Source organism: Myotis yumanensis, unplaced genomic scaffold (assembly GCF_028538775.1).
Source record: "Myotis yumanensis isolate MYYU_CA2020_CCGP unplaced genomic scaffold, mMyoYum1.0.hap1 SCAF_5, whole genome shotgun sequence".
NCBI classification, from domain to species: Eukaryota; Metazoa; Chordata; class Mammalia; order Chiroptera; family Vespertilionidae; genus Myotis; species Myotis yumanensis.
Genome location: NW_027223756.1, coordinates 44,420,049 through 44,435,621, shown reverse-complemented (window position 1 = coordinate 44,435,621; position 15,573 = coordinate 44,420,049). Strand labels below are relative to the sequence as shown.

Here is a 15,573-nt window from a genome sequence, read left to right as displayed (position 1 = left end):
ATTCACAGATATGTCAAATAAAAAACAACAAGTTTGATTTAAAACTTTATTTCTTCCATAGTTGGAAGAAACTGACATGAAAGGCAGAATATAGAAGACACGCAGAATCAAAACATCATGAGAATTGCACAGAGTCTAGTGGATAAACTTTATCAGAAAGTAATATTTGGGCAGTTTTTTAGGCATTTCTTAAATGGGCTTTTGACATCATTTGCTAGTTTTATCTGACTTTGAAAGACAAAGTTTAAAAAATATAAATATAAGGCTGACTGTGACTACCAGGTTTATCAGATAATATAATTTTATTGAAGAAAAAGGAGGAAGAAGATATCTGAGCTTCTGTTCACATAGACCAGAATTTCCACTAATAGGCCAGTAAAATTGTACAAATATAGATTAAGTCAAATTGAATATGGCCATTTGTATCACTTTAAAAATTTTGATCTGAAGTTATAATTTTTTTAAATTTTTCTACAATCATTATACAATGTGCTGCTTCTAATACTAAAATAAAAACCTGTTGTTCCAAAAAAGAGTATTTTTTGTCAGCTTGCATTTACTGTTTATTGTACATAAGCAAGTGTCATCACTCATTGTAAATGCAGAAGTAAAATAATGAGAATATAAAATTAAAAATGTATCACCGAGCTTTATGACTAACATCATCATAAAACAAATAAAACGATCTTTCTAGGCATTACACCTTTGGTTGTATTCTATCTATTCCATTGGTTTCACTGATAAAAAAAAAAAAAAGGAGGGGGCTGACTATGGATACTGTTCTTTTAAACATGCATTATGTGAAAGAATATATACTGCAGATGTAAAATAGTGATATATTTTGAAAAGAGCATTTGGAGTATGATTTTTTTTTCCCCTGGGAGTATAAAAGAGAGCGTGATTAGTTCTATTTTAGCCCAGAATTTTAATTTTCTCCATATCAGGCTGATGTCATTGTTCCAATTTTAACTGAATACGTAGATGGTTGCCTTGAACACTTAATGAGTGCTTCCTTTGGTCCAGATACTCATGGAATTAAATACGTTAAATAATTTAATCTTCACAATGAGCTTCTGAGGATGTATGTCGCCGATGAGGAAAATGAGTTACAGGAAGGTTAAAGAAATGACCGAGGTCACGCAGCTGGTAACTGAGTGGATCGTTGTTGGAACCCTGGTAGACGGAACCCGTAACCGGAGGTCCTAACTGCACCACATCACTTCTCTGACATGAGGGCCGTAGTAAAGCCCATTCCTGTACTTCTGTAGTAGGCTACAAGTCCAAAAGGAAGTACATGACATTTTCTTCTGAAATTAAAAGTTCCAATATCATAAAGTCAAAATAAGTAAAATTAGTGATGCTTAGGAAAACTTAGCCTGAAAATAATGACGAGAGTGTTTTCCAAATATTTACTATGGACATCACAGTCCAACTGAGAAGCAGGTTCATGTACATCATAAAAGGAGTTGAAAACTTTTCACTAGTACTGTAATACGCCTGAGGTCGCTTTAGTCATATTTTTCAAAATTACCTTAAAGGAGGGCTGGTGGTTTGCATGAGGTTTGAGGCAGGGGATGTCAAGAATTTAAAATGCTTTTGCGTGTTTCTATGACGACCAGGGCAGGTTACACTGAAATGGCCTGATGAGTATTTTGATCTGTGCAGGAGGTGCAATATCCTTCGATTAAATGAGGATGAGTGAGGCTACCTGTGATCACTAATAATGAAGTTGATCTCATGCCCTTTTTATGCTCAACCAGTATTTCTCATTTTCTGGTGGATATCTCTAGGAGCATTTTTAATGCTCCTGAGGGATAGTGATCATATTTTCACATCAGTCTGTGTGATGAGTTCATGAGCCATGATCATTTTCCTATACAGTAAGCCTTGAGAACAATTACATAACCAAGTTCTAGGGCAAACAACCCTGAAGACCACTGTGCATGCTCAACAATGAGTATACTTTAATACGGATCACACTGTCAGTAGTTTTTAACAACCGAAGGCAGCTGGTTAAAAACTTTCAGTTCTGAATTACTATGTCACTGCTTTGCAATAAACATTAGTACTACGAGTAATAGAACCTATTGATATCCCTCTGAAATTAGAAAGTTACTGAAATGTTACCTTTAAAGATTAAAAAAGAACTTAAAATTAACTTTTAAGCAATAAAATATGCCCTTTGTAAACTACCTTATGTGTTTTTATTTAAATCCCAAATAATGTTCCTTCATAATAGATATATTAGCACACCTTTGATAGGTATTATAGAAACATAATTTCCGTGAAAAATTCCTACAAAGCAAACAATTTAAGCTCCCAAAGATTATGTTCCAGAACTCAAGCGCAAGCTTAAGTGAGAGGTGAAAATTAAATTTTTCAATGTCACGTATTTCCTAAAAAAAAAAATTCTAATGTAAGCCTGAATTTCTTAAAAATTACCTTTCCTAGTAATTTCAATCATAGACCATATTTTTTGAGTCCGTTAAACAATATAGTTGTACTTAAACATTTTAAAATATACTTCTATATTAATACTGTAAATGCACGATAATGATAGATTTTTGTGGAATTAAAATATGCTACCTCATTCCTGAGTGCAAATTAGGAATCAAAAAAATAAAAAAAGAAACAATATTTTGCTGTTATAATTTAAGAAATAATTATCTCCACACCATTCCATAATATAAATTAAACATAACTTGAAAATATAAATTTTCCAAACCCTTAGCTTAATTCAGGTTCAAAAAAGTTAGAATGCACTATGTTGTCTAATACTAAACAACCCCTTTGCCTATATAAAATTAGATATATTTACATAATAAAAATATTAATGTATCTAATTCTAAAATTATTTACTATAGCCTGAAATTCATAGGGCTTATTTCATGGTCCTTGAATGATGAGAATAACTATCACTTTGTAACACTGGTTATGTATTTGTGAAATTGGTTATGTCTTATTTCATCTTCTCATGCCTATAAAATGGGCACTCAGTAGTATAATACTATTATTATTAAATTTAGCATTAATGTTCAGCTAACAATTATTTTCCCTTTTGTTATATTTTTAGCTGAGCGATTAATTTAAAGTTCCACATTACCAAGCTAACACTAACTACATTTTAATTTACTCTCCAAAATTTCAACCAAAACATAATAATCATATATCCTGCTTATTATATCCTCCAAAATAATTAAGAAAGCATGTATTACTTTTAGGCTTAAGGAGAGTAAGCAGATTGACCTTGAATTATTAATGATGGCTGTTTCATTTTTGCTTAATTGTGAGCCATTTCACAGTATCTGAGAAAAACCAAAATTTTTCTTAAAATTCCACAGAGGATTATATAATAACAGTAGAAAATTCTTGTTATAAGAGAAATAAACCAACACAGTAAAAGGACGATGCAATACTTAACAAATAAAATTACACTTTTTAAATCTATAATCATCTGTCTTTCTTTTATAAATGTTATCATGGATTACAAGTCTTACACCTTCAAGTTGTAATCTATGCTTTTAATAGACAAAATCTGTTACTTATACATGCAATAAGCAATTTCATACCCAGCTTTTGCACTCTATACATTTCCCCAAGTTTCTTCTAAAACTACGATTTCTTCATTTTTGTTCCTGGACATTTATCATCCTCAGCAATTCAAGGTGTGAAGGGAAAAAAGGGTTTAATAAACCAAATTTTTTAATTTTCAAAATTCCAAAGTAGGAAAGATAAGTCATCCACATAGAAACAGGAAGGAGTGCTCGCTTCGGCAGGAAAAAAAAAAAAAAAAAAAAACAGGAAGGAAAAGAAATATATAAAAACCAAGGCTTTCTTGGTGGTGGGATTAAGAAATACTAATTGTTAGTTACAAAATAGGCTTGCAGAATGTGAACCACAGCATAGGGAATATAGTTAACAATGCTGTAACAACTATCTATGGTGCCAGATGGGCTCTTAAATTATGGGAGGGATCATTTGTAACCTATATGGATGCCTGTCCACTGTGATGTACACCTTGAAACTAATACAAAAATGTTTGATTGCAAACTATTAAAATAATTAATTAATTTAAAAAATCCCACAAGGCTTTCTTAATTGCCTTTCCTTCGTCCTCCGGTAAAATTAAGCCTCACTCCGTTAGCAGCCCCAGTTTTGGGAAGAGCGTCCTACGGGAAATACATCGCAGGGCTAATAAGTGCTATTTCTCCACATCACAGGGCACAGGTGTATGTTCCTCATCTCTCAGTAGCAAATGCCAACGCTGGGGGCAGTACATTTTCTATAATGTGTACTTTCAATCTCTCAGGATGCACTATAGATCCATTTTCTCTTTTCTTTGCTCTCAATAAAGACAGATTGATCTCTCTCTCTCTTGTGTAGTATTTGTTTAACAACTTAACATTTGTTATATCCCCTCCCCTTTTCTTCTCAATTTTCCCTTCCTCAATCCTTTTAAACTCTCTTCAGATATGCTCTTTCCCAAAATGTTAATCTCTTTACTGTATTCCGTCTCTTTTAAGCATCATAGTCTCCAATTTCTCACAATCCTCTAATCTAGGCTGAAAGAAATGTGAAATACAGACATTTGAATTTCTCTACACTTTTGTTATAATCTGGTATTCAAGTTAACATATTGAAATATTTGTTTCTATAAAATAGCACTAAATATCATATTATGTTTCAAACAGTAAGAAAGATATAAAGACGAGGAGCAGACATTTCTAAAAGACTAGACTTGAGAACTCCAAAGATAATAAGAAAAATTAGATCCAAGGAGAACTCATCTGAACTAAACTGTCTTTTTAATTTATATGCTGGTACATATGGGCTCTGCTAACTGCTTCCTTATATTACCAGAGAGAATAAATGGCTAATAAAATTTAATGAAACTCAAATATACTCACTATTTCATTTAGTCAAATTATATAAATTTTAAACCCCCCTCCCCAAAACTATTTCTGGTTAGAGGCCAGAATAGTGGTAATTGCTTGGGTAGTAGTAGCCAAGTAGAAGGGGGTGAAATTCTGGGCTTAATGAGATACTTAGTACTGTTGGGGCTACTGAACATAGTGCCTTTTAATATTTTGGTCAGTGATTATTCAGGCATTCTCATTTTGCGAAAATTTCTTGAGTTATGCATCTATGATTTTTGTCTTTTTCTACATATATAGTATTCTTTAATAAAAAGTTTAAAAATAAAAGTTAATTGCTATCTATGAACCTTATTTTAATCATGAGTCAACAACTTAACTAAATATAAATAATATTTATGAGAAAATTGTGGTAATGTGGATAACAAGGATAGAAAAAATCAAGAAGAGTATTGTTATTGTGGTTATGCTAAAATAAACTTTATCTTTAATAAGCATATGCTGAAATATTAATAATTAAACAGTAGGATCTCTGAATTTACTTTAAAAATCTCAGTGAAGGGGGAGTTGTGTTAGCGTTTGGATGAATCAAATTTGGCAAAGAATTGATCATTGTTTAAACTGGAGAAAATGGAGAGTTTATTCTCCGTGTTTTGTACATACTTAAGTTTTTCAATTATTTTCAAAATCTTTAAAAAGTATAATTTAGAACTAAATATCATTCTAATATTGTTCTCTATTGTCATTGTTTTAATAAAAAAGTTAAGATAAATCAAGATATATCTACCAAAACATATCTAGATTTCATGATGTCAATATAATCATCTGACGAGTAATTAATTCTGGGGCAAATAAACCTTAAAACAGCACTATTTGTGACTTCCAAAGGGATTAGTTCTGGTATTAGGTTTATTAATGGTGAAAAAAAGGTACAAGAATTTTATACTAATTTTATTTTGTTTTTTATTTTTAAAAATATTTTTATTCACTTTCAGAGAGAGAGGAAAAGACAGGGAGAAAGATGAATGTGAGAGCTGCCTTATGCATGCTCCCTACTGGGGATGTAGCCTGAAACCAGGGCACGTGCCCTGACCTGGAATCCAACTGGCCACCTTTCACCTTTCAGTGCCCGGAATCATGCCCAACTAACCGAATCACACTGGCCAGGGCAAGAATTTTATACCAATTTTAAAGGTCAGTCTCCAAGTTTTCTATACATTTTCTAAGAATAAAATAATAGCAACTGTCAAACTGTAACATTTACTCTCCTACCTATTCCTACCACCATTTTGATTAAGCCTGCATGTGAAATATTTTATCTTACATACATCATCAAGTATACATCATCAAAACAACCTATTATATTCACTTTATCTACTGTTGCCATTGTTGACTCAATATTTTCTTTCTACTATGTGCTGCACTTTGAGTCAAAACCCAATGATATGTTTAATATGATATGAGAACTCCTCAACTTTGGCTATTTCTTTAATTGGGGTGATTCAAAATTTAATCCAGGAAATATATGTTTGATATTGATTTGATTAATGTATTACTTCTATTTTTAGGTCTTTTCTTTTCTAAAACATGTGCTTAAAATTTTTGACAAAAACATTTGCAAATATGCTTTTTATTAAATAATGTAGTCATTATCTAATTTTCAGCTGCAATATAGTTAGTAGACTTGAAACACTTGATAACAAACTGAAGTCATATTTCTAGTATGTATATAATATACCACGATATATCCAACAATATTACCTATAATATTGGGATCTAGTGCAGAATTTTGGCTAATACCAACATTGAAAGGAGAAAGAAGCCCTAATGATTCCAACATTTTTACAAGTAGTAAAAATAATGTCTTCCTCATAATACATAAACACTGGCACTAAACCTCTATTTCTTCGGAAGTGTCATGGCTAATTTTGCTACCTATGCATTATTAAATGGTCCTCAAATATTCAACCAGTACCTTAAAAATTAAAGGAGCAGACTAAAATTCTGTCTCTTATCTGTTTATCATCAAGCACCATATTGTCATGTTAACAGCTTCAGATAATTAAATAGCTATTAGTTAAATAAACTCACTCTTGTGGTAAACATAATCATTGTCTTTCTCTGGTAATGAATAAGTATAATTAAATTAAATTAAAAATAGAATGCCTGTATACAGGATGCAAATATGTGCAAATGTGCATGTGATGGAATCATAAAAATAGAATGCAGAAAACATTTAGAAACACTTGTTGAACTCAATGACTCAAAAGCTGTCATTGGTAATTTAGATAAGTCTGTTGTACAGATTATAGAAGTTTCATTGAAATGAAGTTCATATATAATCTCTTCAATTCTTGGACTTAAAAATGTATTTCTAGGACAAAACATACAGTTATGCGTCTAGGCATAATATATAAATATAAAGTGATATAATGTCAAATGTAATGTACCAATTATAGAATCAGAAACAAACTTCTGATTTTTATTCACAAAATTTCTAGTTTACCATTTGTTTGTATCTTTATCCATGTGTATGTAATTACATGGGGATTTTTTTTTTCAAATTTCCTCTATTCTCCCCATGTAAACTGATGTAGATAATTAGGGGTCACCAATTAGAGGTTCTTATTGGACATTCATATAAAACTACCCTGGTTTTTATTATACTTTGGGAAACATTTAATTGACTCATTATGCGGAGGTTAGTCTTTATTCAGTGGTATTATTCAATCTTGAACCTCGCAGACCAAAGCAGTTTCCAAGTTATCTTGTCTAAATGACACCACCTAATTTCTATTAAAATAATTTCAGAAGACGCATACTCATTCAAAAAAAGTCTGGCACATTGAGTATTAAATGATGTTTAATGATATTTATAAGCAATTGAATCTTTATATTCCGGACTATTTACAATGTCTTTATAACTTAATGAATTTAGACTCATAAATCTTCAGTTTGATGAGGCAGGAAAAATTCCCAAGTAAATATTCCTTTTCAGTGAATAATTCTATTTATATTATATTTGCTAATCTTCCTTTGTTAGGCTCACATGATGGACAAATGCTTAAATGAAGTTATTTCCAATGTGCAAAATAAGAAAGAGGATGGAAATGATCTGTAATATAAAATGAGGTATATAATTAATATGTGAAATGTTAACTCAAAAATATGCAAAGTATGCATAAATAAACTGCATTAAATAATAGGTGAAGACTCACATACCAAGGAGTGTAAACTAGTGAATAAAGATATAAATTACCTTTATCAATGGTCTTCTCTATATTCCCTTAAAAAAATGTACAATAGTTTAACTGTAAGTATCTCAATGAAAACTCAATAATGTAACTAGGAATATGCAAATAAATAACTCCTGCATGGGGATTAAATAAAAAAACAAGTGGCTAATTCAGGGGAAAGTATATAATTATTGGTTTAATGAAAGATGGGAGCTAAAATAGGAAAGCTCCTAGTAAATAAAATATGTTAAAAAAAAAAAAGATTGTCTCACAGACCCTGTAAGAAAGGAATTAGTTACAATTCTAAGAATGTCAATAAATACAAAATAAATTTAACTCTTTCTTAGGATATAAAATAAGTTCTCAGAACCAATCAAAAGAAATTTTAAATCTCAAAGTATTAAAAAACTTCATATTAACTTCATATTTTACCAAATACCCTAGTTAGGTGCATTTTAATATTTTGAATGAATTCAAATTCTACTTCCTCTCACAAAAAAATGTAGGTATTAGCTAGAGAGAAATACAACTAATTTAAAACATGTTTTAATTTGAAGAAAAAAAGAAAGTTTCCCTTAACATATCAAAAAGTGTGTGTGTCAAGGAAAGTGTGAGGACAGCATTAAAGAAATTAGGGGTACTTTAAAAACACTCATTTATTTATCCATTCATTCATTTCTCATCAATAATTATTTAGCACTTATAATATATATAACTGGGTAATCAGTCTCAATACCCCAAGAGTATTGGTTACTACTAGTTCTAATGTACCCAAAGGTACACATTTTTAGTGAAGTGATGTCACAAAAGCTCTGATGTCTGAATAAGTAAAAAACATGTTGCCTACAGACATTGCCAGAAGGGCAAAGTTCTCTGCTTCACATTTGTACCTTACAAAAGACTTTTATAGCTTTCACTTTAAATCATACTAGTTGAGATAAACCATTAACCAACACCTAATGAGTAAGAAATGAGGTAACATTATATCTCATTTATCTAAAGTTATAGGGAGGTTCAGTCAGCTGCTGAATCAGTTAACTGGAGTAATTATATGAAATGTGAATAGATGAACTATTTCAAAAAGTAAACTATCATAAAATTCAGTGATCATTAAATTAAACAGTAGATACATAGAGAATATAAATTGGGATTGGGTACTTTTTTATCTTGAATTATCATTTATTCTTGCTCACAGAGGTGAGGAGAGCAAATGATTTTGATTATGAGAGATTGTTAATTCATGAGAAAAGGAATTCAATGGAAGAATAGAAAGACTGGTGTTATTCAAAGACCAAAGATTTGTCACAATGAGATACACTAAAAAAGTGGGAAAATCAGTTGTTTATGAATCTAGATATATACTTATAAAGAAGAGAGTACAAAAATATCAGAAATAGGTAATTATAAAAAAAAGTATCACAACTTGAAAAAAAAGTGAACAGAAATAAACATATCTGCTGGAAAAGGACAAAAATCCAAAAAAGGTGTCCATCCACTTAGCGATGTATGGGTCTATGAGACAGAAATGTTGAAAAGGCCATATATAAAAATATGCATTTGTCGACTTTAATTTTTGATGAAGTGGATTATCTTTATGACATTGGAGGAATATACAAATCTCAGAGAAAACACTACAAAAGAGTATGTAAATATGAGGATAATGTGTATCAATACGACATTTTATTTTCAATTCTATATATGTTCTTGCCACACTATTGAGTTCAAGAAATCATGAAAATGTACAGAAGGCAGCCTGAAGTCATGAAGGGATCGGAAGAGATGTGACTAAACAAAACATGCTCTACAATTCCAATCAAATAAAAACTTCAAGTGCTCTGTGGAATTAATATAGATGCCCCAAATAAATTTCCCAATCGGAGGTTTACGAAAAAAACAAAGTCTAGGTAAAATGTCAGCAATATTTTAAAGGCAATGTTTTGAAGTTCCAACATCTTTTCTTATGGTATGACATGGATGAGTAGCATTGAAATTTCAAAAAGGCTCAAAAGTAGGCAAAACTAAAGTAAGGTCAGGAAGCAGCTAGCATGATATTTCAGCACATACGGACTAGTCTAAATGTGGTATGCTTTGAAGGCAGGAAATGTCATGGATTTAGAATTTTGAAAATTAGTATGTCAATGTATTTTTTCTCACTTTATTCTTTATAATCTATTGTTGTATGACTTTAATAAATGAAAGATTTTCACAAATATATTTTAGATAAAATTTCTTTGATTATTTATCTTATGATTGTCTTCAATTTTTCAATTCTTAGGGACTATGTTTATTGACAAAAAAATCAAGAATTTTTCTAATACTTATACCATTACTTCTGTATTGTTTAAGATGATTATTTACTGAAAGACAAGACATTTACTGACAAAAATCTTACAAGATCTGATCAAAATGTGAAGACAAAATTATAAGCAAGAATGATTGAAAAATAATATTAAAGATGTTTTAACTATTAGGTTTTTCTAAGTTATATTAATAACTTTTACCAATTAAATTCTTAAATTATTTTTGTTCTTATTTGCTATGACAATCCAGATTGTTTTATGTATAACTTATTGAGTCATTTGAAAGACTACGTTATTTTTTTAAAGATGCCTATAATTCTAATTCTTCAATTCATCATCATAAAGATAGGTTATTTTTAAACCTCAGAGACTAACCATGGGTGCTGGTTAGGGATCAATGGGGAAAAAGAAGGACTTCTATAATACTTTCAACAATATAAATTTTTTTTAAATGCTGAGGATGTAAAAAAAAAAAAAAAGCATACAGTCAAGTAGAAGGAACATCATGAAGTATCATAAGAGAAAGCTAAAAAAAAGATATCTTCTGAAAACAAGCTAAAGTAAGATTTTAAGTATTTTTATCACCTAATAAAAATTTAAGGTGAGGTTAAGCTAAAATTCATTAACATTTTAAGATAAATCTAAACACTGTGTAGACTTTATTTCATGATAAATATATTCTACATGGTTAAATTTCTTTTCTTAATTTTTAAGTGTGTCACTTTGGTCCTTTTCAGAGTATTAGCAAATGACGACATTGTAACAAAAATAAGAGCATGTTCATAAAGTGCTCATGACTAAGGAGCAAGTATTTAGAGATGTGTTTTCAAAATTACTCCTGGTTAAAAAAAAATAGATTCTTTTTCATTAAATGCATCGTGTATACGCTCATGAATCTTTTCTTTAAACAAAAGGAAACATGAGACTGTATTTAGGTATGCTGTTATAAACACAAAATACAATTTTTTAACGCGTACCTTTGTGTAAAAATTGGTTTCTTGCCATTTTCAATTTTAACCTTAGCAATCAGAGGTATAGAAATGGAAAGTTCTTGGGTATAAACAATTATCTCATTTGTATTATTAAGCATGTCACTATTTTCCTGTCATCATTTCATAAATGACAGCGGTAGCCTCATTGAGCTTTTTTTAGAGCTTTAACTAAGTATACAGCTATTGCTCTGAACATCAAAATGTACATTATGTTCATTATAAAACTAAATGCAAGTTTAGCAAAAGAAAAACTGCTACCTCAATAATTATTTAAACATTCTCATTAAAAGCAAATAATTAGAGTCAATTTTTAGATTCTTTAATTACATAAGGGATGTGCTTTTCAATTTAGAAGATCAGGGTATTTCCATTGCCAATGATAAATGATATGTCTTTTAACAACTATTATCATGTGAATTTGGAGGGCAAAATGATCAGGAATGGTTTTGGGTTATAGTTTGCATTATTAGGTTAAAATTGACTATGCCTGTTAAATCAGAGCCATAATGTAATTTTAAAGATAATTGTGTGAGTCTAAGATGACATGAAACACTAGAAGTTTTAAAAATATTCAGACATGATTAAAATTATATGAAGAACTAAGGACAATATAAGTAAGAGCAAACTAGCTATTGTTCTACTTATTTTTCATCGAGGTCACAATTCATCCTATCCCCTAAATTTTGAATAATGTAAGCTGGCTAAACAGAAAAAAATAAATTGTTATTGAAAACTAATTTATTCTAATACATATTTGGATAATAAGCAAACAAATGCAATTTTCTTGATAATATAATAGATACATTCATTGATTTCTAGCAACACACATAACAGTTAACATATTTTATAATCCTTAAAATTAGATTTCTAAACAAAAACACTAGATTCTTAGGAATTAGAGAAATTTTCATTAAAATATAAGCAGCATTAACATTTGCACTAATAAAATTGTTACTGTGAAACTTGAATTTAAAAAGAAAAACTAGTCAGTGGAGAAAGACATTTGTAAATGCTTAAATTTTCACTTCTGAATGTAAAACTTTAAAATCCGTACTCACTAAGAACAAAAGAAGACGATTCAATTTTTTCACTATATTTGATGCAGACTTACCAATTGATATATAGCAACAGTAAATATATGCATTTATTTAGAAATACAAATTTGAATTACTATGAATCATATGCTCTTTGACCTTTTGTGTTGAAATCATTGATAATGTATCTCTATAATGTGTATTATTAATTTAAATTGAGAATATATTGTTTAAAATTTGGAAAAGCTTGTTTTTTGGTAACAAAATTTAAAATCCAGAATTCAGTTTGAGGGGCAAAGACTGCATAATAGTCCTCCCTTGTTAAAATTTAATTTTAGGCTACTTTAAATCACTAGTGTGTGTAGATATGTGAGTTAAACTTTAGTACTTTATCATTTAAATTGCATCTTCATTATTAGATTAGATGTTTCAATATTTAAGTATTTGTGTTTTCTTTGTATTTTATAACTTTAAAAAATAAATCAAAACAGTTATCAATTATTTATAGGGAGCCACAATTCTTTGGTTCTGAAATCATAAATCGCTATATCATACTAGGGTAATTGCATTTCTAAATAATTTGAAAAGCTGAACATGATCCTTCATTAAACAACATTTGATCTTTGTTGCAATCACAATGTATGTATTCAATGGCAGGTCTTTAGTTATATGACACTTGTGTATTCTTATTATCAACGGCCAGAATAATAGCCAGGTCCTCGGTGCATCCAATCCATGCCTTTCACATTTATATTCATAACGACTAACATAAGTGTTCTTCTACCTTTAAGAAATTTTTCTTTTTTCCTCCCATTTCATAAGTAATAAAAGTAATGCTACATCTGCAACCTATCTCATCTTTCATTTTTAGCTTATGGTTCCAGGATTTATTTATTTATTTTTGTACTAGACAATGAAAGTAAGAAAACATCATGTATGATGGATTTGCTATACAAGATAAACGTCATCTTTTGATTGACTTGTTATGAATTGCATCCTCATGAAATATTAGTTCACATGGTTTGACCAAAATATTGAGTTATCAGTAGCAATTATCCACTAACTAAAAGATTCCTGTGTAGTAGACAATAAATAGTATAATTTCATTTCTTAGATCCTCCAAGGAAATAAACTACAGAGAATCTCAAAGCAGTTTTATTTTTCACAGTGGTTGTATAAAATAACCCACTTAGGGAATATGGTCCCAAAATTGAAAGAGATGAGTGAAATTATCTAAGTTTCAATGTTAGAAGAATCTATTATTTCAAATAAGTGACGAATATTGCTATATTGATATGTTCTCATCACATAGTGCCTCTGGTTTGAATCAGACTTGAATCCACACCAACATATTACTTACTCACCCATGCTGAATGGTCAAAGTAAAGGCTGCACTGGTTTCTGAATTTAGGGTGATGTGTTCGATGCTACTGTGGTAAAGGGCGATTAAGCAATACTGCTGGCATCCATAGAAATGAGATCCCTCAGAGCCTCAAGTGTTAAGAGATGTCTTTCTACCTGGATTAAGCCCTTCAAACAGCATGGAAACCAAGCAAGCAAGAGAGGACTAGTCCCAGGAACTACGAAGAGCAGTTGAAAAATGTTTCCAACAACATCCAAAGTATTGCCTTTGATTGTTGTCAACAACCATGTCCTAGCACCGAAACCTGTCTGCCTGTTCGGGAATTCGTTTTTCCACAGTAAAGTGCTGCCTGCGTCCAGCAGTCACTGTTCTCCTTGTTTCTGAAGACCATCTGAACGCCTCTATGTTTACTAAGAAGCATGACGTGTTGAACTTTCTTCCCGCAAAGGGAACAACTTGATACAGCCTTTTACGGAATACTTACTCAAATAGGGTGGTTTGTAAGGCGCTCGCGTACTAGACAGCAGTCCGTCCAGCTCCTTCCTCTCCAGCGTGCTGTGAAGGGCCTTCTCTTTGCCGAAGGTGGAGAAGGACCGCTCTGCCGCCGGCTGCGCCTCCGGAGTTTCAAACACCTCGGTGTCTGGAACAGAGTCCATGCCAGGGACGTGCAGATTGCTGCGGTAATCGGCAGCCTGGCGCCCATCCGAAGGGACGAAAGAAGGCATCCAGCACCGATCCGAGTGGCCCAGGGCTTTACATTCCTCGGTGCAGTTGGAGAAGAGATCCATACCTGGGGGCAGGAAAAAGAGAGACTGCAGATGTAGGCGGCACCAACGTGGCCCGCGGCACAGCTCTGAAAGATGACAGGCAGCACACAGAGTGATATCCGGTCTCCACAATGTCCCTGTCTTCACCTAAGAACGACCCACGATCTCTTTGTGTTACTTTGTTAAGGATAAAGCTTTGGGCAAAGAGGTGTCTGGGATAGATGTTTCTAAACTGCTCACGGTATTGGGGGAAATATAGTGGCTCTAAATTTTTTAAAATAATTTGGAAATGGTGAGTAGAAAGAAAAGGAATACTTTAAAAAAATCTCTGGTGAAGTTCATAACAGAAAAAAAATTGTGTTAAGTTTTCATAATCCACAATCTCTCATGATGATAAATCATCTGACTTTTTTTCTTAGAAGTAAAATTGGAAAAAAAAATATGCAAAGCACGAAAGTTGATATTTAGCTTTTGAAATCTGAACATGAAACAAAAAGTGAAATTCAACAGAAAACTGGCATGCATATTGATAAAGCAGTAAATAACAAGAATGAAATAAGATTTCACGAGTGGCCAAGAACATGCTTCCCTAGGTTCCCAGGAAATTACTTCCTAAAAGGTAATTCTCCATGACACCCTAGTAGCCCATGTTACTACAAACCACTTATCATTTACCAACTTAGACAAATTCAGAACAAATGACTGTAATTAGTGAAACCAAGGTAACCAAGTGCAATGGGAGTCAACTGCAGATACTATTGACAAGTACCTTATTACTTGTTCTATATTGGAAAAAACTGGTCCTTGTCAATGCACAGTTTGCTTACTAATCCTAGAATACAGCAGGTCCTCCAATAATGTCTCATCATTTCATTGTAATGCCAAAGAGATGTCATAGGAACTTAAGCGTTTTCTTTTTTCTTATCAATCGGCCTATGCTATAACTGGTTTATTATAAGTCATTTCACAGAAACTATCAATGATGTTAAGTGAGGATTTGCTGTATC

General features: G+C 31.4%; 1 protein-coding gene across 2 annotated transcripts in view; it reads right to left on the bottom strand.

Annotated features, from left to right (window-relative positions):
* PCDH10 (protocadherin 10) overlaps positions 1–15,573 on the bottom strand; it is a 39,306-nt gene that overhangs the window by 11,096 nt on the left and 12,637 nt on the right. The window contains exons 4-5 of one of the 2 annotated variants that reach the window (XM_070415177.1): positions 14,284–14,589; positions 7,766–7,989 (exon numbers count right to left, since the gene is read on the bottom strand). In XM_070415177.1, the coding sequence (XP_070271278.1) occupies positions 7,949–7,989; positions 14,284–14,589 (347 nt within the window). In that variant the 3' untranslated portion in view covers positions 7,766–7,948. Of the gene's footprint in view, positions 1–7,765; positions 7,990–14,283; positions 14,590–15,573 lie in introns of those variants that run through there. The other variant, XM_070415178.1, reaches the window with a different exon arrangement.